Genomic DNA, 13,117 nt, shown 5'->3' with positions numbered 1-13,117 from the left:
TTTTTTTTTTTTTTTTTAGACAGAGTCTTGCTCTGTTACACAGACTGGAGGGCAGTGGCGTGATCTCGGTTCACTGCAAACTCTGCCTCCCAGGTTCACGCCATTCTCCTGCCTCAGCCTCCCGAGTAGCTAGGACTACAGGTGCCCGCCACAACGCCCGGCTAATTTTTGTATTTTTAGTAGACACGGGTTTTCACCGTGTTAGCCAGGATGGTCTCGATCTCCTGACCTAGTGATCCCCCAACCTCAGCCTCCCAAAGTGCTGGGGATTACAGGCGTGAACCATCACGCCCGGCCTTTTTTTTTTAATGGTCTCACTCTGTCGCCCAGACTGGAGTGCAGTGCCACAATCTGCGCTCACTGCAACCTCCACTTCCCAGGCCCAAGGATTCTTCAGCCTCAGCTCCCCGAGTAGCTGGGACTACAGGCATGAGCCACCATGCCCGGCTAGTGTGGGGGTGTGTGTGTGTGTAGAAATGGGATTTCGCCATGTTGTTGAGGCTAGTCTCGAACTCCTGAGCTCAAAGTGATCTGCCAGCCTTGGCCTCCCAAAGTGCTGGGATTACAGGTATGAGCCACTGCAACCAGCCTGTGCTGTGTACTTCTTAACAAAGGAGTACTTTGCTTTTTATTAGAAAACGAGAATTCTAAAATTCATTATGTTTCTCTTTTTGTTTTGTCTTTCTGGAAGCTCAGAGTCACATGTAAAACTCACTTCTAATAACTGTATTACCCCTGATTCCCAATACCCTCTTTTCCTTTCCGAAATCTTCTTTTTCCTCTATTTTAACTGTGTACGAGAGTGATTAATCATGAGCTTCCCTGAGTACATTTTGGATAGAGATAAAGAATAAAATGTCAGTGAATGAAGTGAGGAGTGTTTTCTATTTTGGTCTTTATTCCCATGGACCACAGTGGCTGCCTAGCAGGACTAAACTACTAACTGTAGTCTACTGACTCAAAAAGGGTGATTAATTCAAATAAAAAACCCACAGTCTTCTATTTAGCTTTGTGGTTTTGTACCTACAGATGTGTCTGGTGTTCTTGGAATTCACGTCAAGCAAAATAGCGAGCTGACCTCGTTTGACTTGGAAGGAGCTGGAAGTGTCTGCTTACTTCGTCAGTCCCTCACCTGTGAATTGAGTTTTAACCCTCAGGCAGGTACAAGGTTGATCCTATGTTGAGCCTAAGTTCCAGGAGATCAAGTGCTTATGTTTCAAAAGGCAAACAGAAGGAGTCAAGCTGCCAACAAAGACTGGTTCACTGAAATACGTGAGATCAACGAATACATTACTGTCCAGATATTCAAGAGCTAACTGTAGTTTCAAGCTTCCCATAACCTTTTACCACAATAAAGAATAAGCCCTCGTTTATCTCATTCCTTGTTAATTCTCGTGAGCCTGGATGTTCCTCAAGGTCCATGATACACGAGCCATTTTGAAAGTTCATGCGTATTCTTGGTGTTTGTGGAAAGTCTCTTATACTAGAAGCAGAAGGCTCTGAATTCTCCCTTCCCAGTGCTCTTGCTGCTCAGTTGTGACCGCAGGACTGGCACCAGCTTTTCCAGGGGCAGATACGAGGACGTGTCATGCTGAAGGGTATGAAGTATGATGGTTGCTGGAGAGTTTCCTTGGGGCACCTGAGCCAAAGAAGGCTGCTCCCTCTTGGGGGGCAGGAGGCATCCTGACCTCCTGCTGCTCCTTGACGCGCACATGCGCGTGCAAACACACACACGTGTGCACACATGCACACACACACACGCACGCACATGCTCGCTCCCCCCCCACACTCAGACTCTCACATGCTTACACATACACACACTGACTCACATGCACAAGCACAAGGGGTTCTTACACTGCTTTCCATCATTTAACCCTTCAAAGGGCAGAGTGGGAGGTGTTCTTCTCCCTGCCCCACATTGCTTCTCCCCGTAGCACCCCTGGCTGATCCTGAAGGACCGGATGTCTCGCAGATAGGGACCAGACCCATTTTCAAGTAAGAGATAACTTGTTCAGCTTCTTGAGATGATATCACCTTTCAGCCCTTTCAAGACTGTCCCTTTCCCCTTAGAAACCTTCATCCTTCCAGGGGTATGGCTTCCACTGCTTGGCTTGGGTACGAGAGCTGGCAGTCAACACAAGTCAGCTGAGAGCTGGATACAACAGCTAGTCTTGATTCCCATCGTTGTTACTTTGTGTAGAAACTGGCCATCAATCAGCATCTCCCAGGGCTGCCCTAAAATCAGTTGTCCATAGGGAGACTCTGTGTAGGGTTGCTATGAACAGTTACAGGAGTTGTGCACTGTGCAACCCAAGAGAACACCTCTAATATTTTCATTACTGTAAATTTGCATTTTTATTTCGACAACTTGCTGACAGTTGGCATTAAGATGTCTTATTCTAATAAAATCAGTATGTTATGACCAATTTTCTGAGGAATGGGAGTCAGGAGGAATGGTCACGAGGAAGGGATTTCTACCAATTCAAATAAAGTTGCCACATGGCTAGTGGGAACCTGCTAGGCAGGGACGGGGAACAAAGGCTGGTCAGCAGGCTCTGAATTCCTTGGCCAGGGTGTGGAGGAGGCTACGGCTCTTTGAAAGAGCTGATCTGTGGCTTACTGCACTGTTCACTCGCCACTCCCACCCCACCTTTTTTTTTTTATAAGAGCTCTTAAAGACCCTTTTCTGTCTTTTGGGCACTGTGTCCTCATCTGGTGACAGAATGTCTCCTGACACAAGCCTTGGAGACAGCTGGGCCCCCTTTCCTCTCCATGTGAGGAGCTGCACCAAATGCCTTCCACAGCTTGGCTTTGCATGAGGCACGTGGGCGATGTCCCTGGGGGAGTAAAGCACACACTGAATGAGGCTGCTCTCCCTGCCACAGCTCATAGAGCGTTGCCAGGTGGAGTGGAGAGAGTGGGACTCAGATACCAGAGAGGTGGCTTTTCTTCCAGATCCTCACCTGCCAGGGCCTAAAAGCTGGACACTGGGGCCCAGAGAAAACACAGTGGACAAGAAGCCATGAATGAGGTGTAGAGATGATGAAAATGTGGTCACATCACGCAGAAGAGATGGAACCCAAAGAGGAAGGCAAGCCAGTAACACACCAGGATCAGAGGCCCAGTGTGCGTGTGTGTGTGTGTGTGTGAGAGAGAGAGAGACAGAGAGAGAATGAGTGACCAAGAGACAGAGAGAGACAAAGACTGTGAGAGAGGTAGAGAGGCAGAGACAGACAGGAGGGGAAAAGAGGAGAGGGGAAGGGCACAGGAAACTAGAATGTCTCTTAATCACAAAGGGCTTCCCAGGGAGCCTCATTTTCTTTCTAGCCTAGGACACTGAGGTAGTGCCACGTCTTTCTACCTTCACCTAGCTCTGCGAAATGGGGCCCCGATGTGAGAAGCAGATATGAGGGACTCACAGCAGCAGGTAACACATGTCTCATAACCAGTTGTGGGGTTAGGGATGACTAATGTTTCTCCCTGACCAGCTTCTCCAACTCTTAAAAAGAAAATGTACACAATAAAAACAGCACTGGACCCAGAGTCAGAAAATCTGACTCAGCTACGAATTATCTGCCCTTACATATCATGTCACCTCTCTGAGCCTCAATTTCTCCCCCTATAAAACAGAACTAACCTGCACAATGTGCACATGTACCCTAAAACTTAAAGTATAATAAAAAATAAAAAATAAAAAAAAATAAAATAAAATAAAAACAGAAGCTAAAATACCTGCCCGAGGCATCTCATGGGGGTCATTAAAGAAGGCATATGAAAGAAGTCTGCGAGGGTTATACATACATAAAGTTTAATGATGTTAATTACTGCATTTCTAAATGTCTGCATAGAAAACAGCCCAGTTGTCAAGTGGCTGTGTGACCCTGAGGGGTCTTTTTTACTTTCCTGGAACTCAGGGTTCTCGATAGTGAAATCATGAGGTAAGACAAGATGATCTTCATGGTCCCTCTGAGAGCCACCTGTCTGTGATACCAGAATGGGAATTAGATGGGAAATGGGCAAGATCAACTTCAGAGTCTGACTCCAATCATAGACATCGCCCTGATTTCAAGATGGCCCTTTGCATGAAACAGAATCAAAAATGGCAGCTTTGGAGGGCTTGTGCATTTTCTTTTCTTTTCTTTTCTTCTCAGGATGGAGTCTTGCTCTGTTGCCCAGGCTGGAGTGCAGTAGCACGATCTTGGCTCATTTTAACCTCTGCCTCCCAGGTTCAAGTGATTCTCCCACCTCAGCCTCCCGAGTAGCTGGGATTACAGGCGCACGCTACCACACCCAGTTAATTTTTGTATTTTTAGTAGAGATGGGGTTTCACCATGTTGGCCAGGCTGGTCTCGAACTCCTGACCTCAGGTGATCCGTCTGCCTCAGCCTCCCAAAGTGCTGGGATTACAGGCATGAGCCACCGTGCCTGGCCAGCTTGTGCATTTTTGTGTCCTAGTTCTTGTCCTAGTGCTGAATTTATGTGTGTCTTCTTCTCTTATGAGATGTGAGTCAAGAGACAATCTGTCTCATGAAACTGGGAAACATTAATCTGTCTTGATCTCACTTGAGTTCTGATTGTTCTTCTTTGTTAAAATGGAATGCTGAACTATTAACAATTTACTTTCTGTCATTTGAACATTTGAAACCATCTCCATTTGGCTGATGGTAACTCCTATGTCTCCAGGATTCATTCCGATCTGGTCCAGGAATTTTTTGTTATATTTGATTGATCATCCCTAACTTCAAGTGAGATAATAAACATTCATCATGGGTAGAAGTCATAAGGCTTGGTTCTAGCATTGGTCCTGTCTTGCTGGGTACCATCAAACAATTATTGATTGTGGTTCTACTCTGCTACATGCCTACATGAGCTCCAAGGGGTATGCCTGAGGTGGTCCAAGGTGGGCCAGCCACCAGGTTTCAGTTTTCCTGGGTAGGATATTCAGATTGAGGGTAATGTTTGACTAGACATGTTTAGGAGCTGTTTGTCTTGAGCAAGGAAGTGAGAAAGAGATTGACGGTCAGATGGGGGAAGGAGAGCAGAGAAATGATCAAGAAAAATGTTAAGATGCTTGTCTACAGGGTAATGTAATGCAGTCCTCTCCAACTTCACATTTCCAAGGACTGGCCTTAGGTAGAAAATTAGGGACCCCTTATATAAACTGGGGAAACAAAGAATGCTGTTTAGTGATCAGAGAACATAATGTTTTCTTTTTACGGGTGAGTAATCTACGGCCTAGTGTAGTTCAGAGACTTTTTCCCCAGGTTATGTTACAAGCTTGATTAAAATTGACGAATTTTTGGCCAGGCGCGGTGGCTCACGCCTGTAATCCTAGCACTTTGGGAGGCTGAGGCAGTCGGATCACGAAGTCAGGAGATTGAGACCATCCTGGCTAACACGGTGAAACCCCTTCTCTACTAAAAATACAAAAAATTAGCAGGGCGCGGTGGCGGGCGCCTGTAGTCCCAGCTACTCGGGAGGCTGAAGCAGGAGAATGGCATGAACCTGGGAGGCGGAGCTTGCAGTGAGCCGAGATCGCACCGCTGCACTCCAGCCTGGGTGACAGAGTGAGACTCCATCTCAAAAAGAAAAAGAAAAAGAAAAAAAAATTGCCAAATTTTCACCAAAGGCAATTATAGCTATGGTAAGGTGTTACCCTTATCATGCAATTTAATACAATTTTAAGTATTTGCAACCTCATAGAAGCTGTTCTCCAGGCCTCAGTTTCTTTATCTATAAAGCAAGGTAGATGGACTGGAAGACCTCTAACCTCCTTTCCAACTCTAACTCTATAGTCTTAAAAAGCTTACACATCTGAAAACCCGAAGGGAATAGATCACTCTCTAATGGAGATTCAGGAATTAATAGGTGGGTTGTTCTGTGAGTGGCTGATGCTGTAGACTATTTCTCCCAGTTCCATGTCTTGCTTTGCAAGCCCAGGGAATAAGTTACCTGTCACCAGCTATTCTGCTGAGGAGGGGCTCCAGCCAGCCTGGGTGGCACTCGCAGTGGGCATCCATGAAGACGAGCACATCCCCGGTGGCCCTGGTGGCCCCCAGCATCCGGGCCCTGATGGCACCCAGCCTCTTGTTGCTCCTGAGTAACTTCACCCCCTCCAGCCTGGCCACATATTCGCTGAGAGCAGACTTGAGTTGTCCTGGAATCAACAGGGTTGTGGTCAATGGAATGACAAATGCCACAACCGATGAGATTGTGACTAAGATAATTGTCAGCAACTCTCTTTTGGAAGCTGTGGTGAGCACCTGGGTCCTAAGAACCGAAAACATTACTACAGTGTGGTTGTTGCTAAGATGTAAGATGCTTTGTTAGGTTGGGGTGGGCCATGCTTCTCTCCAGTAAAAATTAGAGGGATGGTGTCAGAAAACCAGGAAAGGGGAGAACTTGCTAACATTCTCCAAATGCAGCAGCAAGAATGTAGCAGATACTGTTGGTGTCTGATATGGTTTGGCTCTTTGTCCCCACCCAAATCTCATCTTGAGTTGTAATCCCCATAATCCCTATGTGTCAAGGGAGGGACCTGGTGGGAGGTGATTGGATCATGAGGGCAGTTTCCCCCATGCTGTTCTCGTGATAGTGAGTTCTCATGAGATCTGATGATTATATAAGTGTTTGACAGTTTTTCCTCCTCTCTCTCTCTCTTTCTCTCACTTGCTGCCATGTAAGACATGCTTCCCCTTCCACCATGATTGTAAGTTTCCTGAGGCCTCCCCAGCCATGCAAAACTGTGAGTCAATTAAACCTCCTTTCTTTATAAATTACCTAGTCTCAGGCAGTTCTTTATAGCAGTGTGAGAGCAGACTAATATAGTGTCCTACTCAGATTCCCTGAGCTCCCCTTAACTGTTTTGGTTTGGTTTGCATGTCCCCAGCTGCTGTGGGTGCTAACTGAAATCTTAACCCTTCCCTGGAGACTTGCCTTGGGGTATTAAAACGGTCTCTGCTGCAGGTGCCAGACAGTCATGCAGGATGCTGCCCCCAGCCCCAGTCATGGTCCATGACTGACCATTGCAGGGTAAAAAGCAAGACAGACCCCGCAGTGCAGCCTGTGCTCCAGAGTCTTCCATGAGATCAGGCTATGGCTGGACTTCACCTGAAACCACATATTTGTTCAGCTCTTCCCTCTCTCTCTTCTGTATCACTCACTCCCCTACAGATTTCCCCTGAGAGTACACCCTCAAAAAAATCACATGCACGTGAATCTCCATCTCAGGCCCTGCTTTCAGGAAACCTGACCTATGACAGCGGTCAAGGAAGTCAAAGGCAAAAGGCTCCATTAAATTTGGCAGCTGGTAGGAGATTGGTGGTGCTGGTCAAAGAGATCTCATTGCAGTTGATAGGGGAGTCTGCAACACAGTGGGTCCGGGAGAGAAAACAGAAGATGAAAAACTGAGACCAAGAGTCCAGACAGTTAGGAAGGTTGATTCTATAGGGGAAGGGAGAAAAAGAGGCCTAAGAAGATGATGGAAAGGATGAGAGAAGCTTGTTAGGTTTTGTGTTTAAGATAAGAATAACTTGATTGTGTGTGTGAGTGCATGTGTGTGTGTGTGTGTATGTCTGTGTACACACATACCAAGAGGAACAAGCCAGTGGAGATGGAAGGAACAATGTGTTCACAGAGAAGCAGCGGTCTCCATGAAGTCTTGGAAATGGGGAGTCCCCCCAGCCCAGTGGACTAAGATCTCCCCAAGGACAGGGGTTGTACCTAATGCATCTCTTCTGCTCTAACCCTTAGTGCAGGGCCTGGCCCACAGTAGTCACTCAGTACATGTGCATTGAACAGAACTGAGCCAAAAAGCAAGAATTTCCCCCCCAGTTCCCCAGCCCAGAGGTGGCCTTAACTGTGGATACAAGTAGCCTGGCTGCTTTGGTAGCTGGATCTCTGGGGAGGCTGGAGAAGGTTAAGGCAGCCCCACCCGAGAGCCCCCAGCAGACTTCATACACTCCTTCCCTGGGAATCTGTCTTCTAAGCACCATGGATTTTCTGCAGGGAGAACAATGTCCTGAGCAGTAGAGGAAAGGAGTCCCAGTCACTGGGCTGTTGCAATTCTCACTGGTAAAATGCTTCGTTGATGTGTTACTTTATAATTATTTTTCTGGTAAGACTGTCAGCCCTGGTCCACTCCCTAGAGAGGAATCTCTGTTAGTCAGGCTATTAACATTTCTGAACTTGCATATCTGAGAAGCAGCCCCTCAGTGACTTCATTGGCTTTAACATTGCTAAATGTAACATCTTCCTCACCATTCATTCTCCTCTTCCACTGTACTGACAGAACTTTGATGTTTCTCGGGGCAGCTAAAAACACGTCTCTCTCGAGACTTCCTGTCACTGCTGGCAGCAGCTCTGGTAGAAATAAAATGAATGAAAGGATTCTGGGAAAACTATTATTTTACTATTTTTTTTTTCCAAAGAGCACAAACTGAACTGGCCTCTGCCTATCTCTTCTTCGCCTTTTTCCTATTTGAAATATGTATGTCATGTCCAGAGGTAGAGCAGCCCTGTTGTGATTATGAGGCCAAAACTACTCTCTAAGCATGTTGAAGTGGAAAGCAGATGAAGGTGGGTGTCCAATGGCATTGTGGAGCTGTCACACCAATACTGCATTGCCACCCTGTGAGCTTTCTATACTATAAGGAAAAATAAATCTCTATTCATTGGTTAAGTCACTGCAGCAGGTTTCTGTTCTGTGCAGCCAAATATAGTCCTTCACTGATATTCCCACCAAACATTAATTTATGAAGCCCTCCTTGGGCTGACTGCTGGTCCCTTCAGCTATACCTCTAACCCTTGTTAGTATTATTTAGGACAGACTTCTAGCAAGAGAGATTCAGAATAGATAAGGAAGAACTTCCAGACTGCGATGGTTGTTTGGCATTCTCAGAGGGTTTTGAAGCAGGTAAGAGCACCCATGTCTGAGTGGTATAGTGCTCGGAAAAAACTGGTATTATCCTCAACTCCTTCCCTCCAGAAAACAGCAGTAATACTGACTTCCACTTGTAAAGGGTCATCATGGGCTGGTCATCGCAAGCATTTTTTGATTTAATGATTTGGTGTGGGCATCACCACCCCAGACGAATACCCTGAAACCCATCTAGCTGATTCTATCACACTACACTATGCTGTCATGACCATCGGCTTGGAAGCCCATCAAGGTGGCTCAGGGCAACCCGCAGCATCTTTTTCTGTCTCAGTTTTCCTCATAGGTAGAGTAGGGTTGATAAGCCCTGCCTCTCTGGGTGGCCAAGAGGATTAAATAAAAACAGTGCGCAAGGTGGTGCTTGTCTGGGATCTGGGTCTTGGCAATCACACAGAGGAGAGGGACCTGCAGAAATAGAACCAGTGCTGCCCTTGGTTGTGGAAAAGGCCTTGCACCCCAATGTCAACAGGAAATATGGGGCCACTGGATGGAGAGCCAACCCAGTAGTGAGGGGCAGAAGGGGAGTTGGCCAGGAGGGGGCAGCTTAATTGCTTGGCAGGGGATCCAGATCCCCTCTGGTGGGGCTGCCAGCTCTGGGGTAGCCCATTTCTCTGGGGCCCAGCTCCTCCACTTTCCGTACGCCCGAGGGGCACAGATGTAACACAGCTCATCAGATGGTGGGGGCCTTACCACAGGTGTGCTCTTGGGCGGACCCCGCCCCACTTGAGGGTTTGGAGAGTCTCTGGGCACTTTACCCGCCAACCCAGCCCTGTCCTGCACCTGTTCATTAGTCCTGCCTAATATGCAGCCAGCTGCACCCAGGAACCCCAGGTGTTCCCAGAGCCTCTGGCTAATCTGACTCGCTGCTATGGCCAGGCTAGGCCCATCCCTGGAGTGAGGACCGTAGAAAGAACTAACAGAGGCACCTGGCTACCCTAGCCCTTCTCCATTATTCCCCTTAGAAAAACGTGAATGCTCGGCTTCCCTCAGAGCGTTCTGATCTTCCCAGAAGGCCAGGAGGGGTGTCCCTAGGTCATTTAGTTGTGCCAGAAATGTAGGCCTCATGCCCAAGCCAAAGACTAGAGCAGAGGTTCTCAAAGTGTGGTCCACAGAAAACAGCAGCATCAGCATCACCTGGGAACTTGTTAGAAATGCAAATTCTTCGGCCCCACTCCATCACCAGAAACTCTGGGGGTGGGCCCTGCAGTAGTAGTTTAAAAATCCCACCAGGTGATTCTGATGCATGCTCAAGCGTGAGAGCCACTGACCTACGAGTCAAGTGGGGGCTTCTCTGTCTCCATCTTCTTTTAGGGCTGTCTCTAGTAGCCAGGTTCCTGTGAGAGGAAGCATACAGGCAGGTTCTGCAAGTCTGAGCTCTGGGCCTGACTCTGCTGCTTTTGGCTGACTCCGCTCCAGTCTGCTCTCTTCTCTGGGCCCCAGTTTCCTCCTCTGGAAAGTGAGTGGGTCTGTCTAAGCCATGATGAGTGAAGGACCGATACACATATGTGCATATGTGTAAAGTGCTGCACCAGGGTCTGCGAGGCAGTGAGCACTCACAACAGGGCCGCCTTATGTGATTCTTCAGTGTCTTGGAGAGAGGATTGTTGGACTGGGTGGCAGCTGGGAGAGAGATCCCCACGGGATCAGGCTGAGGTGACGCCCCTCAAGACCCTCCCCAGGGCTGTTTCCCCTGCAGGGCTCCTTCTCCTTCTCTGTCTTGCGGCCCCCACTGCCTTACTGGTTTCCCCAGTGGCTCTTCATTCATAAGTTACTTGCCCATTAATCCTCATCTGGAGGTCTGTAGTTGGGGAATCTTGCCTAAAATAGTTCCAAACTTCAATCTTTTGCTTGAGAACTCCACCCGCCAGGGGGTAAGGCTCACCCAGACGAGCCTGGAGGAGAGCCGTGGCTACCTTGCTGGCTGAGGTCGTCTACGAGGATGATCTCCTTCAGGAAGGCCCTGGGCACTGTGTCGAGGATGCTGTGTACGGTCCGCAGGAGAGTGGACCAGGCCTCATCATGGAAACAGAGGATGACGCTGGCTGTGGGCAGGCTGTCCTGAGGGTGCTGCTGCAGACACCTGCAGGGAAGAGAGCCAGAGAGCCATGGGGAAGAGAAGGCCACAGGAAACACTCCACACCCTCTAACTCGCTTCCTTTGCTCTGGCTGGAGCTGCCCCCATTATATGGCTGTCCTATGGGATGTCTTAAAATTCCCATATTAAAGAACCTGTTACGCCTCATAGTGGTGCTGTCTACTATCTCCCAATTCTCAGATCTCAAGAGCTCCTTTATCATTTAATCCAAAGTCCCTCTCATTGCAATTGAGAAGCGTTGCCGTCGTCCTCAGCAAATGACTGTCCTCATCTGTAAAATGAGAATGAATGACAATATTATCACCCTCACAGCTCTCACGCTTGAGCATGCATCAGAATCACCTGGTGGGATTTTTAAAATACTGACTGCAGGGCCCACCCCCAGAGTTTCTGGAGATGGAGTGGGGCCGAAGAATTTGCGTTTCTAACAAGCTCCCAGGTGATGCCGATGCTGCTGTTTTCTGTGGACCACACTTTGAGAACCTCTGCTCTAGTCTTTGGCTTGGGCGTGAGGCCTACATTTCTGGCACAACTAAATGACCTAGGGACACCCCTCCTGGCCTTCTGGGAAGATCAGAACGCCCCGAGGCTGTGGTGAGGCTTGGATAGGATGATGCGTGTAGTTAAGTGTCCGGTAATCTCTGTCATCCATTCAAGGTCAGGGACACTATTTTCTTTATTTTTATGTTCCTACAACCTAGCATAGCACCTGGCACACAATTTTTAAATGTTAGCACTTACTATTTTTTAAAATTTTATTTTAAGTTCCAGGATACATGTGCAGGACGTGCAGGTTTGCTACATAGGTAAACATGTGCCATAGTGGTTTGCTGCCACCATCAACCCATCACCTAGGTATTCAGCCCCACATGCATTAGTTATTTATCCTGATGCTCTCCCCGACCCATGCCCCCACAACAGGCCCCAGTGTGTGTTGTTCCCCTCCCTGTGTCCATGTGTTCTCATTGTTCAGCTCCCACTTATAAGTGAGAACATGCGGTGTTTGGTTTTCTGTTCCTGTGTTCATTTGCCGAGGATAATGTTTTCCAGCTCCATCCATGTCCCTGGAAAGGACAGGATCTCATTCCTTTTTATGGCTGCATAGTACTCCATGGTACATATGTACCACATTTTCTTCATCTAGTCTATCTTTGATGGGCATTTGGGTTGATTCCGCGACTTCACTACTGTGAATAGTGCTGCAACAAACATACATGTGCACTTCTGCACAGCAAAAGAAATATCAGAGTGAACAGACAACCTACAAAATTGGAGAAAATTTTTGCAATCTATCCATCTGACAAAGGTCTAATATCCAGAATCTACAAGGAACTTATGCAAATTTACAAGAAAAAAGACAAAAAGCCCCATTAAAAAGAGGGCGAAGGACATGAACAGACACTTCTAAAAGAGAAGACATTTAGGCTCTTATTATTTTTATGGAAGAAAAAACAAGGATGGAATGTTTGTGAGTGCCAACAACATGCCAGACACCGTGCAAGGCCTTTAATATATCACTGCACATTCATCTGATAATTAATCCATGGGTTGGGCTATCTTACTCCCATTTTACAGATGAGGAAACGGAGGCTTCGAGGGAAGGGAAGACATCAAAGCTCACATTCCTGGCAAGTGGCAGTGCTGAATGTTCTACCTTCAAAACTCTCACACCCTTTCCACTTTGCTGGCTTATGGCTGGATAGCAGGGGTGTTTGCATTTCCCTCTGCTGAGGGGCTGTCTGTGAACAGGGTGCATGGTGTTTGCTTTGCTTTGGGTCTGATGAGAATCAGTGGGTCCAGGGTGGAGTGAATTATAACAACCTGATACATGGAGCAGTATATAGCTCACACTTGCTTACAAAAGGCACTTTCTTAATGTGTGTTTCTGAAGAGCCTCTTTCTGAGTTGCAGCTGCTGCTCAAACTATGTTCCTCCTCAGAGGGACATTTGAATAGGAGCCATCTCAAGGACCCCAAACTTCGGACACCTAAAGGAATCTGTGAGGTGGAACTGCAGGCAGAGTGACAACCAGGCTGAGGCTGGCCCTGTCTGAGGGAAACACCTTCTAAGATGTGTCAACTCATGCT

At 47.5% G+C, this 13,117-nt stretch overlaps 1 protein-coding gene across 1 annotated transcript in view; it reads right to left on the bottom strand.

The window, feature by feature from the left end:
• GALNT15 (polypeptide N-acetylgalactosaminyltransferase 15) overlaps positions 1–13,117 on the bottom strand; it is a 55,187-nt gene that overhangs the window by 23,021 nt on the left and 19,049 nt on the right. The window contains 2 exon segments of the mRNA XM_003826199.7: positions 5,953–6,157; positions 10,849–11,015. Of these exon segments, the coding sequence (XP_003826247.2) occupies positions 5,953–6,157; positions 10,849–11,015 (372 nt within the window).

The sequence above is a fragment of the Pan paniscus genome, chromosome 2, assembly GCF_029289425.2.
Source record: "Pan paniscus chromosome 2, NHGRI_mPanPan1-v2.0_pri, whole genome shotgun sequence".
Classification (NCBI taxonomy): domain Eukaryota; kingdom Metazoa; phylum Chordata; class Mammalia; order Primates; family Hominidae; genus Pan; species Pan paniscus.
The sequence above is the reverse complement of the archived record's forward strand: the minus strand, read 5'-3'. Positions and strand labels throughout refer to the sequence as shown.